The 13,109-nt window shown below is 43.6% G+C and overlaps 1 protein-coding gene across 1 annotated transcript; it reads left to right on the forward strand.

Moving 5' to 3' along the window:
• Positions 1-1,752: 1,752 nt before the first annotated feature.
• Rps10 (ribosomal protein S10) lies at positions 1,753-7,473 on the forward strand. Its single transcript, XM_005318793.5, has 6 exons — positions 1,753-1,867; positions 2,689-2,838; positions 3,108-3,279; positions 4,851-4,928; positions 6,489-6,544; positions 7,383-7,473. The coding sequence occupies exons 2-6, from the start codon at positions 2,689-2,691 to the stop codon at positions 7,422-7,424; spliced, it is 498 nt and encodes a 165-aa protein (XP_005318850.1). The 5' UTR covers positions 1,753-1,867; the 3' UTR covers positions 7,425-7,473.
• Positions 7,474-13,109: the final 5,636 nt, after the last annotated feature.

The following is a 13,109-nucleotide window of genomic DNA, read 5'->3' on the forward strand; positions in this document are numbered from 1 at the left end:
AATGGGGGGTTCTATTATTCACTCCCTTCATTACCACCTTCCATTCCCTCTGCTCTCCAGGAGGCTGCTGTTTATCCCTGAAACGTTTAAGCGCAGCAGGCCACTGTACTAAAGGCTAGAGAGGCCACCAAGTGAGAGGGCACAGTCCCTGCCCTCAAGGTAGTGCACCCAGGGATGGATATGCCCCCAGGAGCAGCACCAGAGAGGGGGAGGTGGAAGTTCTCTGAGTTCTTCCTCCTTCTCTCCCCTCCCCACATCCTCTCCAGGGGATGTCAGATCCTCAGAGCATCTGGGATGATGTCCTTCCCTAGCCTAACTCAGCTCTCTCCCACAGGACACAGGCTTAGCTCTATCTGAAATCACCCTGAGAACCTGAAAAATCTGTGACGAAAGACTAGGGTTGTAGCTGGGTAACAGCGTCTGCTTAGCATGCACTAGGCCCTGGGTTCAATCCCCAGACACAGATACAAATGTGACATGAGGTTAACAGCTTTATTGTGTTCAGAATGAGTCATACCAATAAAAGAGGAATCAACACTGAAAAGTAGGTAATAAAAATGAAAAGACAATTTATAAAAGATGGAACAAATATTCTAAAAAGAAAAAAATGTTTAACCACATTAGTAATAAAATATATATATATACATTTAAAAAGCAGGAAAATTAGCATTTCATTTTTTAGAATGGCCAAAAAGCATAAGAATGATATCCTTCAATATCAGCAGGGATAATGAGAGTGAGCTTTTTTTTTTTTTTTGATGCTGAGGATTGAACCAAAGGCCTTGTGCATGCAAGGCAAGCACTCCACCAACTGAGCTATATCCCCAGCCCCCTAATGAGAGTGAGCTTTAATAACTGCTGGCATGAGTGTAACTGATAATGCTCTCTGTAACTCAACACCGTGCCTGTAAGAAGCCTGAGATGCATGCTTTCTCACTCAGTAGTTATACATTCAGGATTAAGCTAAAGAAAAATACTGGCAAGGGTGCAAATATGTGTGTAGCATTGCTTATGATTGCGATTTTTAAACAAATAGTTATAAAGCGTTTATTCAACAGTGGATTACTATTCAGTCATCAAAATTGTAATTTTTAATATGAAAAGATTCATGACATTCTTTTAAGGAAAAAACAGCTTGCAAAACATCATACATTACGTACAAAAATCCTATTTTTGTTAACTTTTTTTTTTTTTTTTTGTACTAGGGATTGAGCTCAGGAACACTTACAACAAAACGACGTTTCTAGTCCTTTTTATTTTGAGTCAGGGTCTCCCTGATTTGCTTAGGGCCTCTTTAAGTTGCTGAGGCTGGCCTTGAATTTAGCAGTCCTCCGGCCTCAGCCTCCCGAATCACTGATATTACAGGCGTGAGCCACTACGCTGGGCTTGTTAAAAGTTTTAAAAATAATAATACATTTGTGTGGGTGCATGTGAGTTCGGGAGAACATATACTCAAAACAATGATTATCTTTTGTTGGGGAACTATTTTTATTTGTGTATTTTTTTTTATTTACCTGTACGTTTTCTCTCTTCCTACTCAAACAGCATATACCACTTGCATAAGTTAAATTACCGATGGGAAAGACACGTGTTTCTAAAGACACGGTCTAAATACAAGCGACCATTTATTTATCTGTTCATAAAGCACGCAGGCTCCCGAGCTCCCGCCCGGCGGCGGTTTCCTGGCTCCTGAATCCGAGAAGCCGACACTGGTCGCCAGAGCCTCCCACTCTTCAGGCACCGCCGAGGACACCCCAGGCCGCGCGCGGGTCCTGGCTGTGGGCGGGGCCGCGCAGCCCGGAAGAGACGCTGCGCCGCGCATGCCCCTTCCTTTCCAGCCTCGGCCTCGGACCCTGAAGCCTCCGAGGTGAGTTCCTCTGGCGTTCGGGTTCCATCTGCCACCATCGGGCCGTCCTGTCGTCATAGGGGCCGTGTCTCCCTAGGGCTTGGACCGAGGACCTCTCTGCCCCTCTTGGCACTCCCATTTCTAAGCGGCGAGAAGGGTTGGGGGGTGTTGTTAGGGAGTTAGAGGGGTGCTGGTAGGCGAAGTTCGGCGTCCGGATGGCGGAAGACGGAGGAGGGGAGTTTGAAGCCCTAGTGTGGCGGGGACCAGCCAGGCGAGGCTAGGGAGGCCGTACCCCATCTGCACGCGTTTCCTTCGCGGGAGGACCTCTCGCCTGGCCCTGGAGCTCTAGTTTGGGGTAGGGAATTTTAGGGGATGATGGTTGCGGGAACCTTAGTCCTTCTGTTGGGGGTCAGTGATCTGTGAGGCAGCGGTGGGGGGGCTTTTCCACTTCCGGGTCCTGCTGTGCGCCTTAAAGTGCAGATGGGAGAATCCCCACTGGGTAGGTCTTGATGACCCCCCAGTACCGCTAGAGTACCATGTCTGCGTACTCCCCACTCCCTGTACCGTTGTGGTCGTCAGAGCTTGTGAAGTTGGATCAGATACGTGTCCATGTCCCTGATTTAACTTCCTGGCCAGTATTCCATCTGAAACATTAGGTGGTGGGGGAGAGGGCTGGTCTCCAGTGAGTTTATTCTGCTGTTTTTTTCAGCATGTCTTCTATGGTGTGTTTTGAATTTTCCATCCACTGGCAGTGATTTTGTGGTTACTTAGGGTCATCAACTTGGTTACTGGGATCCTAGCTACATTGCTCAGAAACGTTCCTCATGATCACTTTCTTGCAGATGTTGATGCCCAAGAAGAATCGGATTGCCATTTATGAACTCCTTTTTAAGGAGGGAGTAATGGTAGCCAAGAAAGATGTCCACATGCCCAAGCACCCAGAGCTGGCAGATAAGAATGTACCCAACCTTCATGTCATGAAGGCCATGCAGGTATGGACTGAGATGGAAATGGGGAGATTTCCCACTAATGTTCAAGGTAGATTCCAACAAGAGATCAGGGTAGCTGCTTGCTTCCTTGAAGGACACTGATGTAGATATATGCTGTGAAAACTTGTCTCTTTATCCCCTTTGAAGTGCAGAGTTTCCAGCTTCTAATTATGTTCTTTGTTTTGTTTTGAGATGGGATCTCTCACTATTGCACAGTCTGGCCTTAAACTCTTATTTGGAGGGGATTTCTAAACGGTAGTTTTCTGCCTTAGTCTCTCAAGTCTCGAGGCTACGTGAAGGAACAGTTTGCTTGGAGACATTTCTACTGGTACCTTACCAACGAAGGCATTCAGTATCTCCGTGATTACCTCCATCTGCCACCTGAGATTGTGCCTGCCACTCTACGCCGTAGCCGACCAGAAACTGGCCGACCTCGGCCCAAAGGTAGGTGCCTAATTAATGCCACCAAGGTCCTGCTCTGAAGCTGCTCTTTCCTGAGGGAAACAGTGCATGTGAAATGGTATGATCTTTTGTGTCAGGGACAGAAGTGTTATTAAAACTTATCATTGGTGTTAGCTTTAGAGGGGACGGTGGCAAGGGCCTTTGGTCAAGTTCTGGAACCTTTGAACTGAACCCAGGTCTTTGTCCGTCCATGAAATTGCATTAAACATGAGTAGAATTTTGGTCTTCTCGAGTGACTGCAAATATTCAGATACATGGCAGGTCATTCAGTGATTATTTTCTAGCAGAATGAGATTGTGCTCAAGAAGTCCAGAGCAAAGCTCTTTACCAACATGTAAAAGAAATGAATGGTTTCTTGGCAAGGGGAGCAAAAATTTTAAAAATGGGGGAGAATGGATATATATATAATTTGGGTGTGAAATAGGCTCCCTTATGAATAAAGTTATCTTCTGACTCCTGAGATCCTTACTGGCTCACAGTTAGCATTTTTGTCAGGGTTCTGTTATCTGTTTTTAATGTTATTAATTAGGGATTGAACCCAGGGGTACTTTGCCACTGAGTGTGTGGACAGCCCCCGCTCTTTTCCTTGGGGGCAGGATACCAGGGATTGAACCCAGGAGTGGCTTAACCACTGAGCCACATCCTCTGCCTTTTTAATATTTTGTTTAGAGACAGTCTTGCTAAATTGCTGAGGCTGTTTTTGACCTTGCAATTCTTCTGCCTCAGCCTCCCTGGTCACTGGGCTTATAGGATTGCTCCACTAGCCCAGCCTTGTGAATACTTAGAGCAAAGGTTCTCTACCTAAGAATGAAAATGCTGTGTCCTTCTGTAATCCACAAATTCTGATTTAGTCAGTCTATGTGGACCTGACGTCTTCTTTTGCCATTCACTTAAGAGTCAAGTTTGTTTTTTTCTACTTCAAAAACAGTTTGTTTTTTAGTTATACGGATTCCATTGGCTAGAGAGAATGCTGAATTAAATTTAATATTTCACATGTTTGGGAGAATTTTTAAACGTAGACTTTACCTTAAACTTCTGACTGGGAATGTGGCTAAGGGGTCGTCTAGTGGCACAGGATCCTGTGTTCCACCCCAAGCATAACATGCAAAAAACTGTGCCTTAGCCCATGAAGTCACAAGTTTTCAATTCTGCCAATATAATTATGTTCTTGTTATTATTATAGCATAATGATATATCATAGATTTCTATAGGTGTTCCACATCTGGGACAATGGGGGAAATAATGGGTTAATATATATACCGCTTATGAGGAACTAAAGGATTCTTGGTGACATCTACATTATATAATTACTTTTCCAGTCATATACTAAATTTCTCACTTGGAAAGATGGGGAGAATTCAAAATTTGGATATTTGTAGCAACATTTCTAAATTTGCCACGTGATTGGAAAATGCCTTTATGTGGAGAGACTCAGTAGAAGAAAACCAGTTTTCTTGTAGTTCACCAGAGATGCAAGAGCCATGCCTGTTTTCCTGACCTTCAAGAAATAGTTCCCATGCTGCTGTGTGTTCATGGTGTGGTTTAATTTATAGGTCTGGAGGGTGAGCGGCCTGCAAGACTCACAAGAGGAGAAGCTGACAGAGATACCTACAGGCGGAGTGCTGTGCCCCGTGAGTAATGGCATCTTCTGTATCTGGGCTGTTGGGGAACTCAAGAACCTATTAGGAACACTTCTTAAGGGATTTTAATGGGTTCTTCAGCCCTTACAGGTGCAAGAGAGATGCTTGATTTCAGTCTCCAGAACAGCAAGAGTCCTTTGGAAATCAAGCCCTCTCAGTTGGGGATACTAAAAACCTGTAACTGGAAAAAACGACTCTCAGGAAAGCCACATGCTTTCCTTTTTCCTATTTGCTTTGTTTTGTAAGCTCCTTGAGGGCAGTGCTCACTCAACTGTTTTTGCAAAAATAATGTGAAATTAGCAAGTGCTTACATTAACCCAGAATGACAAATTCACTGAGTTGAGTGCCTTTTGCATGCCAAGCACTATTGTAGGGACATATCTGTATAATAGACAAAAGGCTCAATTCTCATTGAGCTTTCAGTGCTAGGGAAGATGGGTTTGTGTTAGGTGGTCTGGGTGCTGTGTGAGAAAATTAAAGCAGAAGTGGGTGGGTGTTGGTGATATTCAGTTGGGTTTTCAGAGTCTTTGCAGAAGTACGCAGATATCTGAAGGACAGGACAGAAGGGGAGTCAACCAAGGGAGCGTCCCAAGCAGAGTCCCTCAGAGGGCACCTAGCTTGTCAAAGGAGGGAAGATAAAGATGTCATATGGGAAGAACTTATAGTCATTCACTCTGTTGTAAAAGGCGTGATATAAAAGCAAGTTCCAAAAAGAAGTTTTTACTTCTACCACTCTTACCTGCCACCTTGTCATCTTTTCTGGTTCTTCGAATGTGAAGAAAAGAGCACTTGGCCTGAGCACCTTACAGGGGAGAGGGTGAATTCTTCCAGCTCTTGGTTCAGAGAAAGTCATGCCACATGGGGAACTTGGGAACTGTTCTTCAGAGAATGAGACAGTTGAACTTGAGCCACAGGGTCCTCCCTTGAGAGTGAGCATAGCTTGGCGAGTGCAGAGGTGGGGAGAACATGGTGGCTAGTTTGGTGAGAGGGCTGGAAGTGATCAGTCAGGACCCTGAGGTGGAAATGGGCTGAAGGGAAACTGCTTTTAGTGGTATTCATTGAAACCACGTTATTGGCCCTGGCTCCCAGCCCCCCTTATTCTCCATGTGACTTATATATGAAACACACATTTCCTAGCCATACAATTTAAAAACAGGTGGAAATGGGTTATGTGTTATTTTAACATGAAACCCTTATAAACATTGATATTTTATATTGTTTTGTTCCCAAGTCTTTGAAATCTTTCGTGTGTTTCGTGCACATCTTGACATAAACTCCTGGCTGCCTGTAGGATAGCCAGCACTAGATCTTTGATCTTGTCTCTCCCATTTTGCAGCTCTGGGCCCTTAATTGTCCTTAAAGTTTTCCCTTATTGAGCTCCCTCTACAAGCTTAGTGCAGGATGGGAAGTGAGGATCCTTTGTGGCTACAGTGGCCTTCCTAGAGAGGTGGAAGCTTTGAGCTGAGTTTTGAAGGGTGGTATAGTGAAAGCTGACTGTGCCCCAGGAGAGGGAAGGTAACAGTAACTTCAAATTGATGTTTCTCTTTCCAGCTGGTGCTGACAAGAAAGCCGAGGCTGGGGCTGGGTCAGCAACCGAATTTCAGTTTGTAAGTATTCCCCCATTTGCTACTATAAATAGTCACTGTACTAACCTCAGGCTTGTGGCTTTACAAGTTCTGGGGATATGGTTTGGGTGGGGAGTCTGTTGCCTGTTTTTTCCCAAATTTCAGATAAGTTTTACATTGAGGAGGACCCAGTATGCAAACTTTAGTAAATATATGTTGCTGATGTGAGTCTCAAAAATCATTATGTGTGGCATGCTGGTGTTCTGTTTTATTAATGATGGTCATAACTCCCTGAATTTTTAGAAAGTGAAATTTGAAATTGAACAAAACACTAGAGATTGAGTGGACTCCAGAATAAAGTTGATCTGAAATCTAATCGTGTAATCTAGGGCAGGTTCTTTCCTTTTTTTAAAATTTCTTGTTTTAGTTGTCGATGGGCCTTCGTTTATTTATATGTGGTGCTGAGAATCGACCCAGTGCCTCAGACGCTAGGCAAGCCCTCTTCCACAACCCCAGCCTTTGGGCAGGTTCTTTTCTGCTTCACTTTCTCATGTATGAAACAGGGATGCTAATAGAGCAATAAAGGTACTGTGAGGTTAGTTGATCCACTTGAAATGCTTAGCAGGTCCTCCTGTGGCAGGTCTTCTTGTGGATATGAATGAATATACTGGTTGGGTGGCCACATGCCCATTCTACCAGTGAGGAAGTAGGCTTAGATATTGAATGGCCCCATAGCAATAAGGGGCAGGGCTGGGGTTTATGGCCTGTACTCTCTTGGCTGTTGGCTTCGTATCTCTCTCCAGTGATAATGAAGCCAGAAAGCATGAAAGGTACAACCCTGCATGCTACTAATGCTGACTTCATGTTATTTCTCTTGCAGAGAGGCGGATTTGGTCGTGGACGTGGTCAGCCACCTCAGTGAAGTTGGACCGGATTATTTTGTTTTGAATAAACCTGTAGCCAGAAAAAAACTTGTGTGTCCATTTTTTTGTGTGTGTTATATAGCTTAAACAGAAATGGCTTAAGGATCTGAATGTAAGTGGGGCAAGATTGGATTGGTTTGGGAAGTTGTCCTGTCTGGCATGACATCATTGTTGCTGATAGGGCTGTTGTGCTTGGCTTTGCCTTGTGCCCTCTGCTCTATCCAGCACCCTCCTGCAGAGTTGTGTTCTATGGAACCCATGCCTCCCTCACAGCCGTGCTGTCTCAGTGCTACATGTGGGAAAATTGCTCTTTGTTGGCCTGGAATTGAGATTTTGTTCTGAGTATCTTGAGAGGTTCTGGAAAGGATTAAAAGAAACAAATACTGTTCTTGGAATTCTGCACAAACAATTTAAAGGGACCGTGTGCAAGGAATAGTGTTTAGGCAAACAGTTTTACTAATACCAATCTTAAGCCTCGGGATTTATAGAATTAAAGTGCATAAAAATGGCTTGAGGGCTGGGGCTATGTATGGCTCAGTGGAAGAGTGCTTGCCTGGCACATGTGAGGCACTGGGTTCGATCCTCAGCACCTCATCCACCTACAACTATGTGTGTAAACTGGCTTGGGCTGTAGCTCAGTGGTAGAGTGCTTGCCTTGCATGCACAAGGTCTTTGGTTCAATCCCCAGCACCACACACACCCACACATAAACTAATAGGCAATTGGAGCCCGTAATTCCAGGTCTTCCCTTTGAAAGAGGAGAAATATTCTAGTTTCTGAGGCTTTCATAAGTGGTGACCCAGTGTAGCACTTCAGGAAATTGATAAGGGCTGTATGTCCAGTTTCCTGGGGGTAATGCCGACCATCATAGTGGTGTTTCGGCGACTTTGATGGGAAGTGAAGTAGACTGAAAGGGTTTTTACAGTGCTTGGCACAGTGCCTGAAGGACCTTCCAATGGCCTAATGAGACCTTAGGAACACCCTTGCGGACTTAGCTGGGTCAGACACCAATGTTGACTTGCAGATCAATTACCATCCATGGTTGTAAATTTTTTTTTTTTTTTTTTTTTAAAGAGAGGAGAGAGAATTTTTTTTTTTTAACATTTATTTTTTAGTTCTCTGCGGACACAACATCTTTGTATGTGGTGCTGAGGATCGAACCCGGGCCGCACGCTTGCCAGGGGAGTGCGCTACCGCTTGAGCCACATCCCAGCCCCCAGGGTTGTAAATTTGCTACTGGGATTTGGGGTGGTAGGGTTGTTGGGATTTGAGATGGTAAGCTCAGCTAGGACAAACATACCAAGTTTCAGCCAATGAAAATAGAAATACCTCTTTGGACTCTGGGGACTTGGGAATAATTTGTGAAGTACTATGAGCCAAGCTTTGTATGGAGATGGACAGTTTGTAAAAACCAAAAATGGTGGTATTTTGCTGTACCTGACCTTGGGTCTTGGTAGGCAGTTGTACTTTAGACCACTAGGTGGCAGCTGATGGCAACTCCAAATAAAGCACTTCGCAGTCCTGGGAGGTGAGCTTTGGAATCTGAACCACCAATAAATAGAAGCTTGCTTTGGCAGGAAGAGGCAGTGTTTGGGGAAGCTTGTTTCAGCACGGCCTTGGCTGCCCTGCCAAAGATTGCTTTTTATCCAATTTTTCTGCTGGCTCGAGGATGTCAAGTGGTTTGCCCGTGTTCACACGCCTTGTGATTGTTTAACCTGGATTCCACTGTGAAATGTTAGTAGCTCCCGGCCTTTCTGTTTCCCACTGAGATCAGTAAGTGGATGGACTTCTACAGCCTTGGTGATTTTCTGGCCCTAAAATGTCACTGTTTTTCAAGGGCTCTTTGCCAACCTCTTCCCTTATGATTTAAATTAGTTCCAGAATATATTCTAGATCACCCCTGACTCTGGATAAACCCCAAAGAATCTATAAAGTAGTCCAAGCAAGTGGATAAGCATGCTGTTGGAGGAGAGTCTTGCATCCTCCAGCCCCCTCCATTGATAAGTTGAAATTCCCCTGTCAGTCATTCCTTAGCTGCTCAGGGATCTAAGAAAAAAGCTCAAAATTTGCCCTCAAGCACCTTATATATTGGTTATATATTGAATATAATACCAAATACTACCTAAGTGGTAAATCATGACCAAACAATTTTTTTTCTTTTTTTTTTCTTTTTTTTTTGTACTAGAGATTGAACCCAGGGTTGCTTAACCACTGGGCCACATCCCTAGCCCCTTATTTTAAAAGTTTGAGACAGGGTCTCATTAAGTTGCTGAAGCTGGCCTTGAAATTTGAATCCTCCTGCCTCAGCCTACTGAGTCACTCTGATTACAGGTGTGTGTCACCACATCCATCTCCAAAATGAGTTATAAGGAAATGTAGTGCAGGGGAAAGAATTTAAAGGGAAGCAGCCCAATGGGGTTTTGTGGGACAAAGGAGACATGAGACCAGATGGGGCATCTTGAAGAGTTTTTATTGTAAGTGCCCCCTCACTTGGGGAGAGTGGGTTAGGAAAGACAATGAGAGGCACAGCCACCACTAAGGGAAAGCTTTGGGCGTCTTCCAGGGTTGCTTTCTAGGTCCATCATAGCTTGCTTCTACCCTCCAACCCCTGCCTTACCAGCTCATTCCTACCACACAATCGTCACCAAAAAACATCCAAAGAATTTTTAAAGGGATTTTGGAAGCTGATAGATGAAAGTTCCCCCCTCCACCCTAATTTAACATAAACTTCCTGATATGGTCACAAATCTCCTTTCCCCGAAATCTATAATTTCCTTATAACTAGTGCCAATAGCAACTTCAATTCTCTCTGACGTAGAAGGCAGCCACTCTGCCTCTGTTAGATGCTAGGAGACAAAGAGGTGAATATAGAATCAGTTTAAAGGATTTCCCAAGAGCCAGGTACAGAGGTGCATGCCTGGAAATTCTAGTGCCTCAGGAGGTGGAGGCAGAAGGATCAAAAGTTTGAGGCCAGTCTAGGTAATTTAACAAGACTCTGTCTCAAAAAAGGGTGCTGGGTGTGGTGTCACATGCCTGTAATCCCAGCAGCTCCAGAGCCTGAGGCAGGAGGATTGCTGGTTCAAAGCCAGTCTCAGCAATTTAGCAAGGCTGTAAGCAATCTAGTGAGACTGTCTCAAAAAATAAAAAGGGTTGGGGAGTGGTTCAGTGGTTAAGTGCCCTTGGGTTTAATCCCTGGTACAAAAAAAAAAAAAAAAAAAGGCAGGGAGTGGGGAGTGCTAGGTATGTAACTTCAGTGGTAGAGCACCCCCAGGTTCAATCGAGTATGGCAAACAAACAAGGATTTTCCAAGAAACTCATTTTTGAGAAGGTTACGTCCTCTGGCCCTGAAGATAAGAGGTCCTGCTGAGAATATTAGCTGCCTAGTTCTTGGCAAAGGTCCTCAACAGAGTGGAGGAATTCAGTGCAGATTGTTTTTTTGCATTTTCTAATTTTATTCAAATGGAATTATATAATATGCACTCCTTTTAGTTTGGCTTCTTTTACTTAGCAGCACTGTGAGTTTCACAATGTTGTAACAGATATTTGTAGTAGCTTTTTATAGCTGAGTATTTTACCTGTTGATAGGCACTTGGGTTATTTCTACTTTTTGGCTGTGGTGATTAACGTTGCTGTGAACATTTGTGTGCGGTTTCGGGTGAACCTGTGTTTGCAGTTCTCCTAGGTATATACATAGGAGTGGAGTGGCTAGGTCCTGTGGTCCTGGGTAACATTTTGAGGAACAGCTAAACCATTTCCCAGAGTGGCTGTACTACTTTACATTCCCTTTTGCAGGTTATGAGTTTTTTTGTTTTGTTTTGTTTTCTTAAAGAGTGAGAGAGAGGGACAGAGAGAGAGAATTTTAATGTTTATTTTTTTTAGTATTTGGCGGACACAACATCTTTGTCTGTATGTGGTGCTGAGGATCGAACCCAGGCCGCACGCATGCCAGGCGAGCGCGCTACCGCTTGAGCCACTTCCCCAGCCCAGGTTATGAGTTTTAATTGCTTCTCATCCTTCCCAAGTCTTGGTTTGGCCAGTCTTAATCTCAGCCATTGTGAAGAGTTTGGATTTTTTCCTACAGATGACAATTCACAGAATGAAGACAGGGGTAGACGTGGTGGAGAAAGGGAGACTTTGGTCTAAGGGTACAAATTTAGGAGAAGTTCTTATATCATATTGTACAGCATAATGACTATAGTTAACATATTAATATATTATGTTAAGATAATATATAATCATATATTATACATTATATCATATTATATGTCATACATAATATATTTCAAAGTAGCTATAGAGGATTTTAGGTGTTCTCACCACAAAAAAAGGATAAGTATTCGAGGTGGTAGATAGGCCAACTGGCCTGATTTTTCTCATTTCAAAATGTTATATGTGCAGGGCATGTGGCACATGCCTATAATCCCAGCGGCTTGGGAGGCTAAGACAGGAGGATTGTAAATTCAAGGCCAGCCTCAGCAATGGCGAGGCAAATACTTAAATCCTTACTGCAGAAAAAAATCCACATTCTTTACAGTGGCTGAGATTAAGTGACTGGCCAGACCAAGGTGCGGTGAAGGTGAGGATCTAGCTGACTGAGTTTGGGTCTGCATGGTGACCACACAGGGGCACTGAGTGGTCATGGGTGAAGCGCTCTGTCACTGGGGACTACAATACACAGCCTGCGGGAAAGGGAGAGGAAATCCATCATTGGACTGCTCAGTTCTAGAAAGGAAACTGGGACAGAATGAGGGCATTGGTGTTGCGGGGGAGAGGGATGAAAGGGATTGTTTAAAAAGTTACAGCCATAGAAAGCCTGGAGCCCATTTCTATTTAAAAGTGCTTTATTAAATAGAAACCCGTGATAAATGCATGGCACGGATCCAAAAGAACAGCCACTTGAAAAATAAGCCCTGCATGGTTTACTGACATATCAAAGAGGCCATTGTAAGAAAAGGGCATCTTTAAAAATAAATAAATATTAAGTGAGAGAGGATACTCCAGCTGAGGGACTAAGGAAGCCTCAAAATGGGGCAAAATTTATGGAAGCAGTGAATCCAATTGGATTTTAAAATTCTGAAGAGTCCTTGCAAGAAACGTCCAAGTAAATAGTTCTCGTTTATTGAAAAACGCGAAAAGTTGGAGGTCAGTTTGAGGATCTGGAGGCATCAGTTCCTCAATATGCAAAAAGTGTATGGGGCTGAGTAGCCAGCTGATTCTGATAGCTTGCCACTATTACATAGATATTTCCTCCTTCTGTTAAAGCTAAAAATATTTTTAAAATTTATACGGCAGTGTGGGGATTCAATCTAGGCCCTTGGGCATGCATTCTAGACAGGCATTCCCCCACTGAGTTATACCCCAGCCTCAAAGCCATTTTAGTAAAGAAATTTTCAAACAAAATAAACATGATTATAGTAAACCACAATGTAACCATCTCTGAGATTCAATGTAACCAACATTCCATGCCATTCTTTTTTATCCCCAGTCCTTTTTTTTTTTTTTTTAATTGCCAGACAGGGTCTTGCTAAATTGACCAGATGGACACAGAGACCAATCCAAAAAGTTACAACTATCTTATATTTGATAAAGGGGCTAAAAACATGCAATGGAGGAAGGATAGCATCTTCAACAAATGGTGTTGGGAAAATTGGAAATCCATATCCAACAAAATGAAATTGAATCCC

This window comes from Ictidomys tridecemlineatus, chromosome 8 (genome assembly GCF_052094955.1).
Source record: "Ictidomys tridecemlineatus isolate mIctTri1 chromosome 8, mIctTri1.hap1, whole genome shotgun sequence".
Lineage (NCBI taxonomy): Eukaryota > Metazoa > Chordata > Mammalia > Rodentia > Sciuridae > Ictidomys > Ictidomys tridecemlineatus.

Bases quoted from the DNA above. Each gene is read 5' to 3' on its own strand.
- Rps10 (XM_005318793.5), top strand. From the start codon at position 2,689: ATGTTGATGCCCAAGAAGAATCGGATTGCCATTTATGAACTCCTTTTT. The intron at 2,839-3,107 runs GTATGGACTGAG...TTTCTGCCTTAG, and splicing joins ATGTCATGAAGGCCATGCAG to TCTCTCAAGTCTCGAGGCTA. The intron at 3,280-4,850 runs GTAGGTGCCTAA...TTTAATTTATAG, and splicing joins TGGCCGACCTCGGCCCAAAG to GTCTGGAGGGTGAGCGGCCT.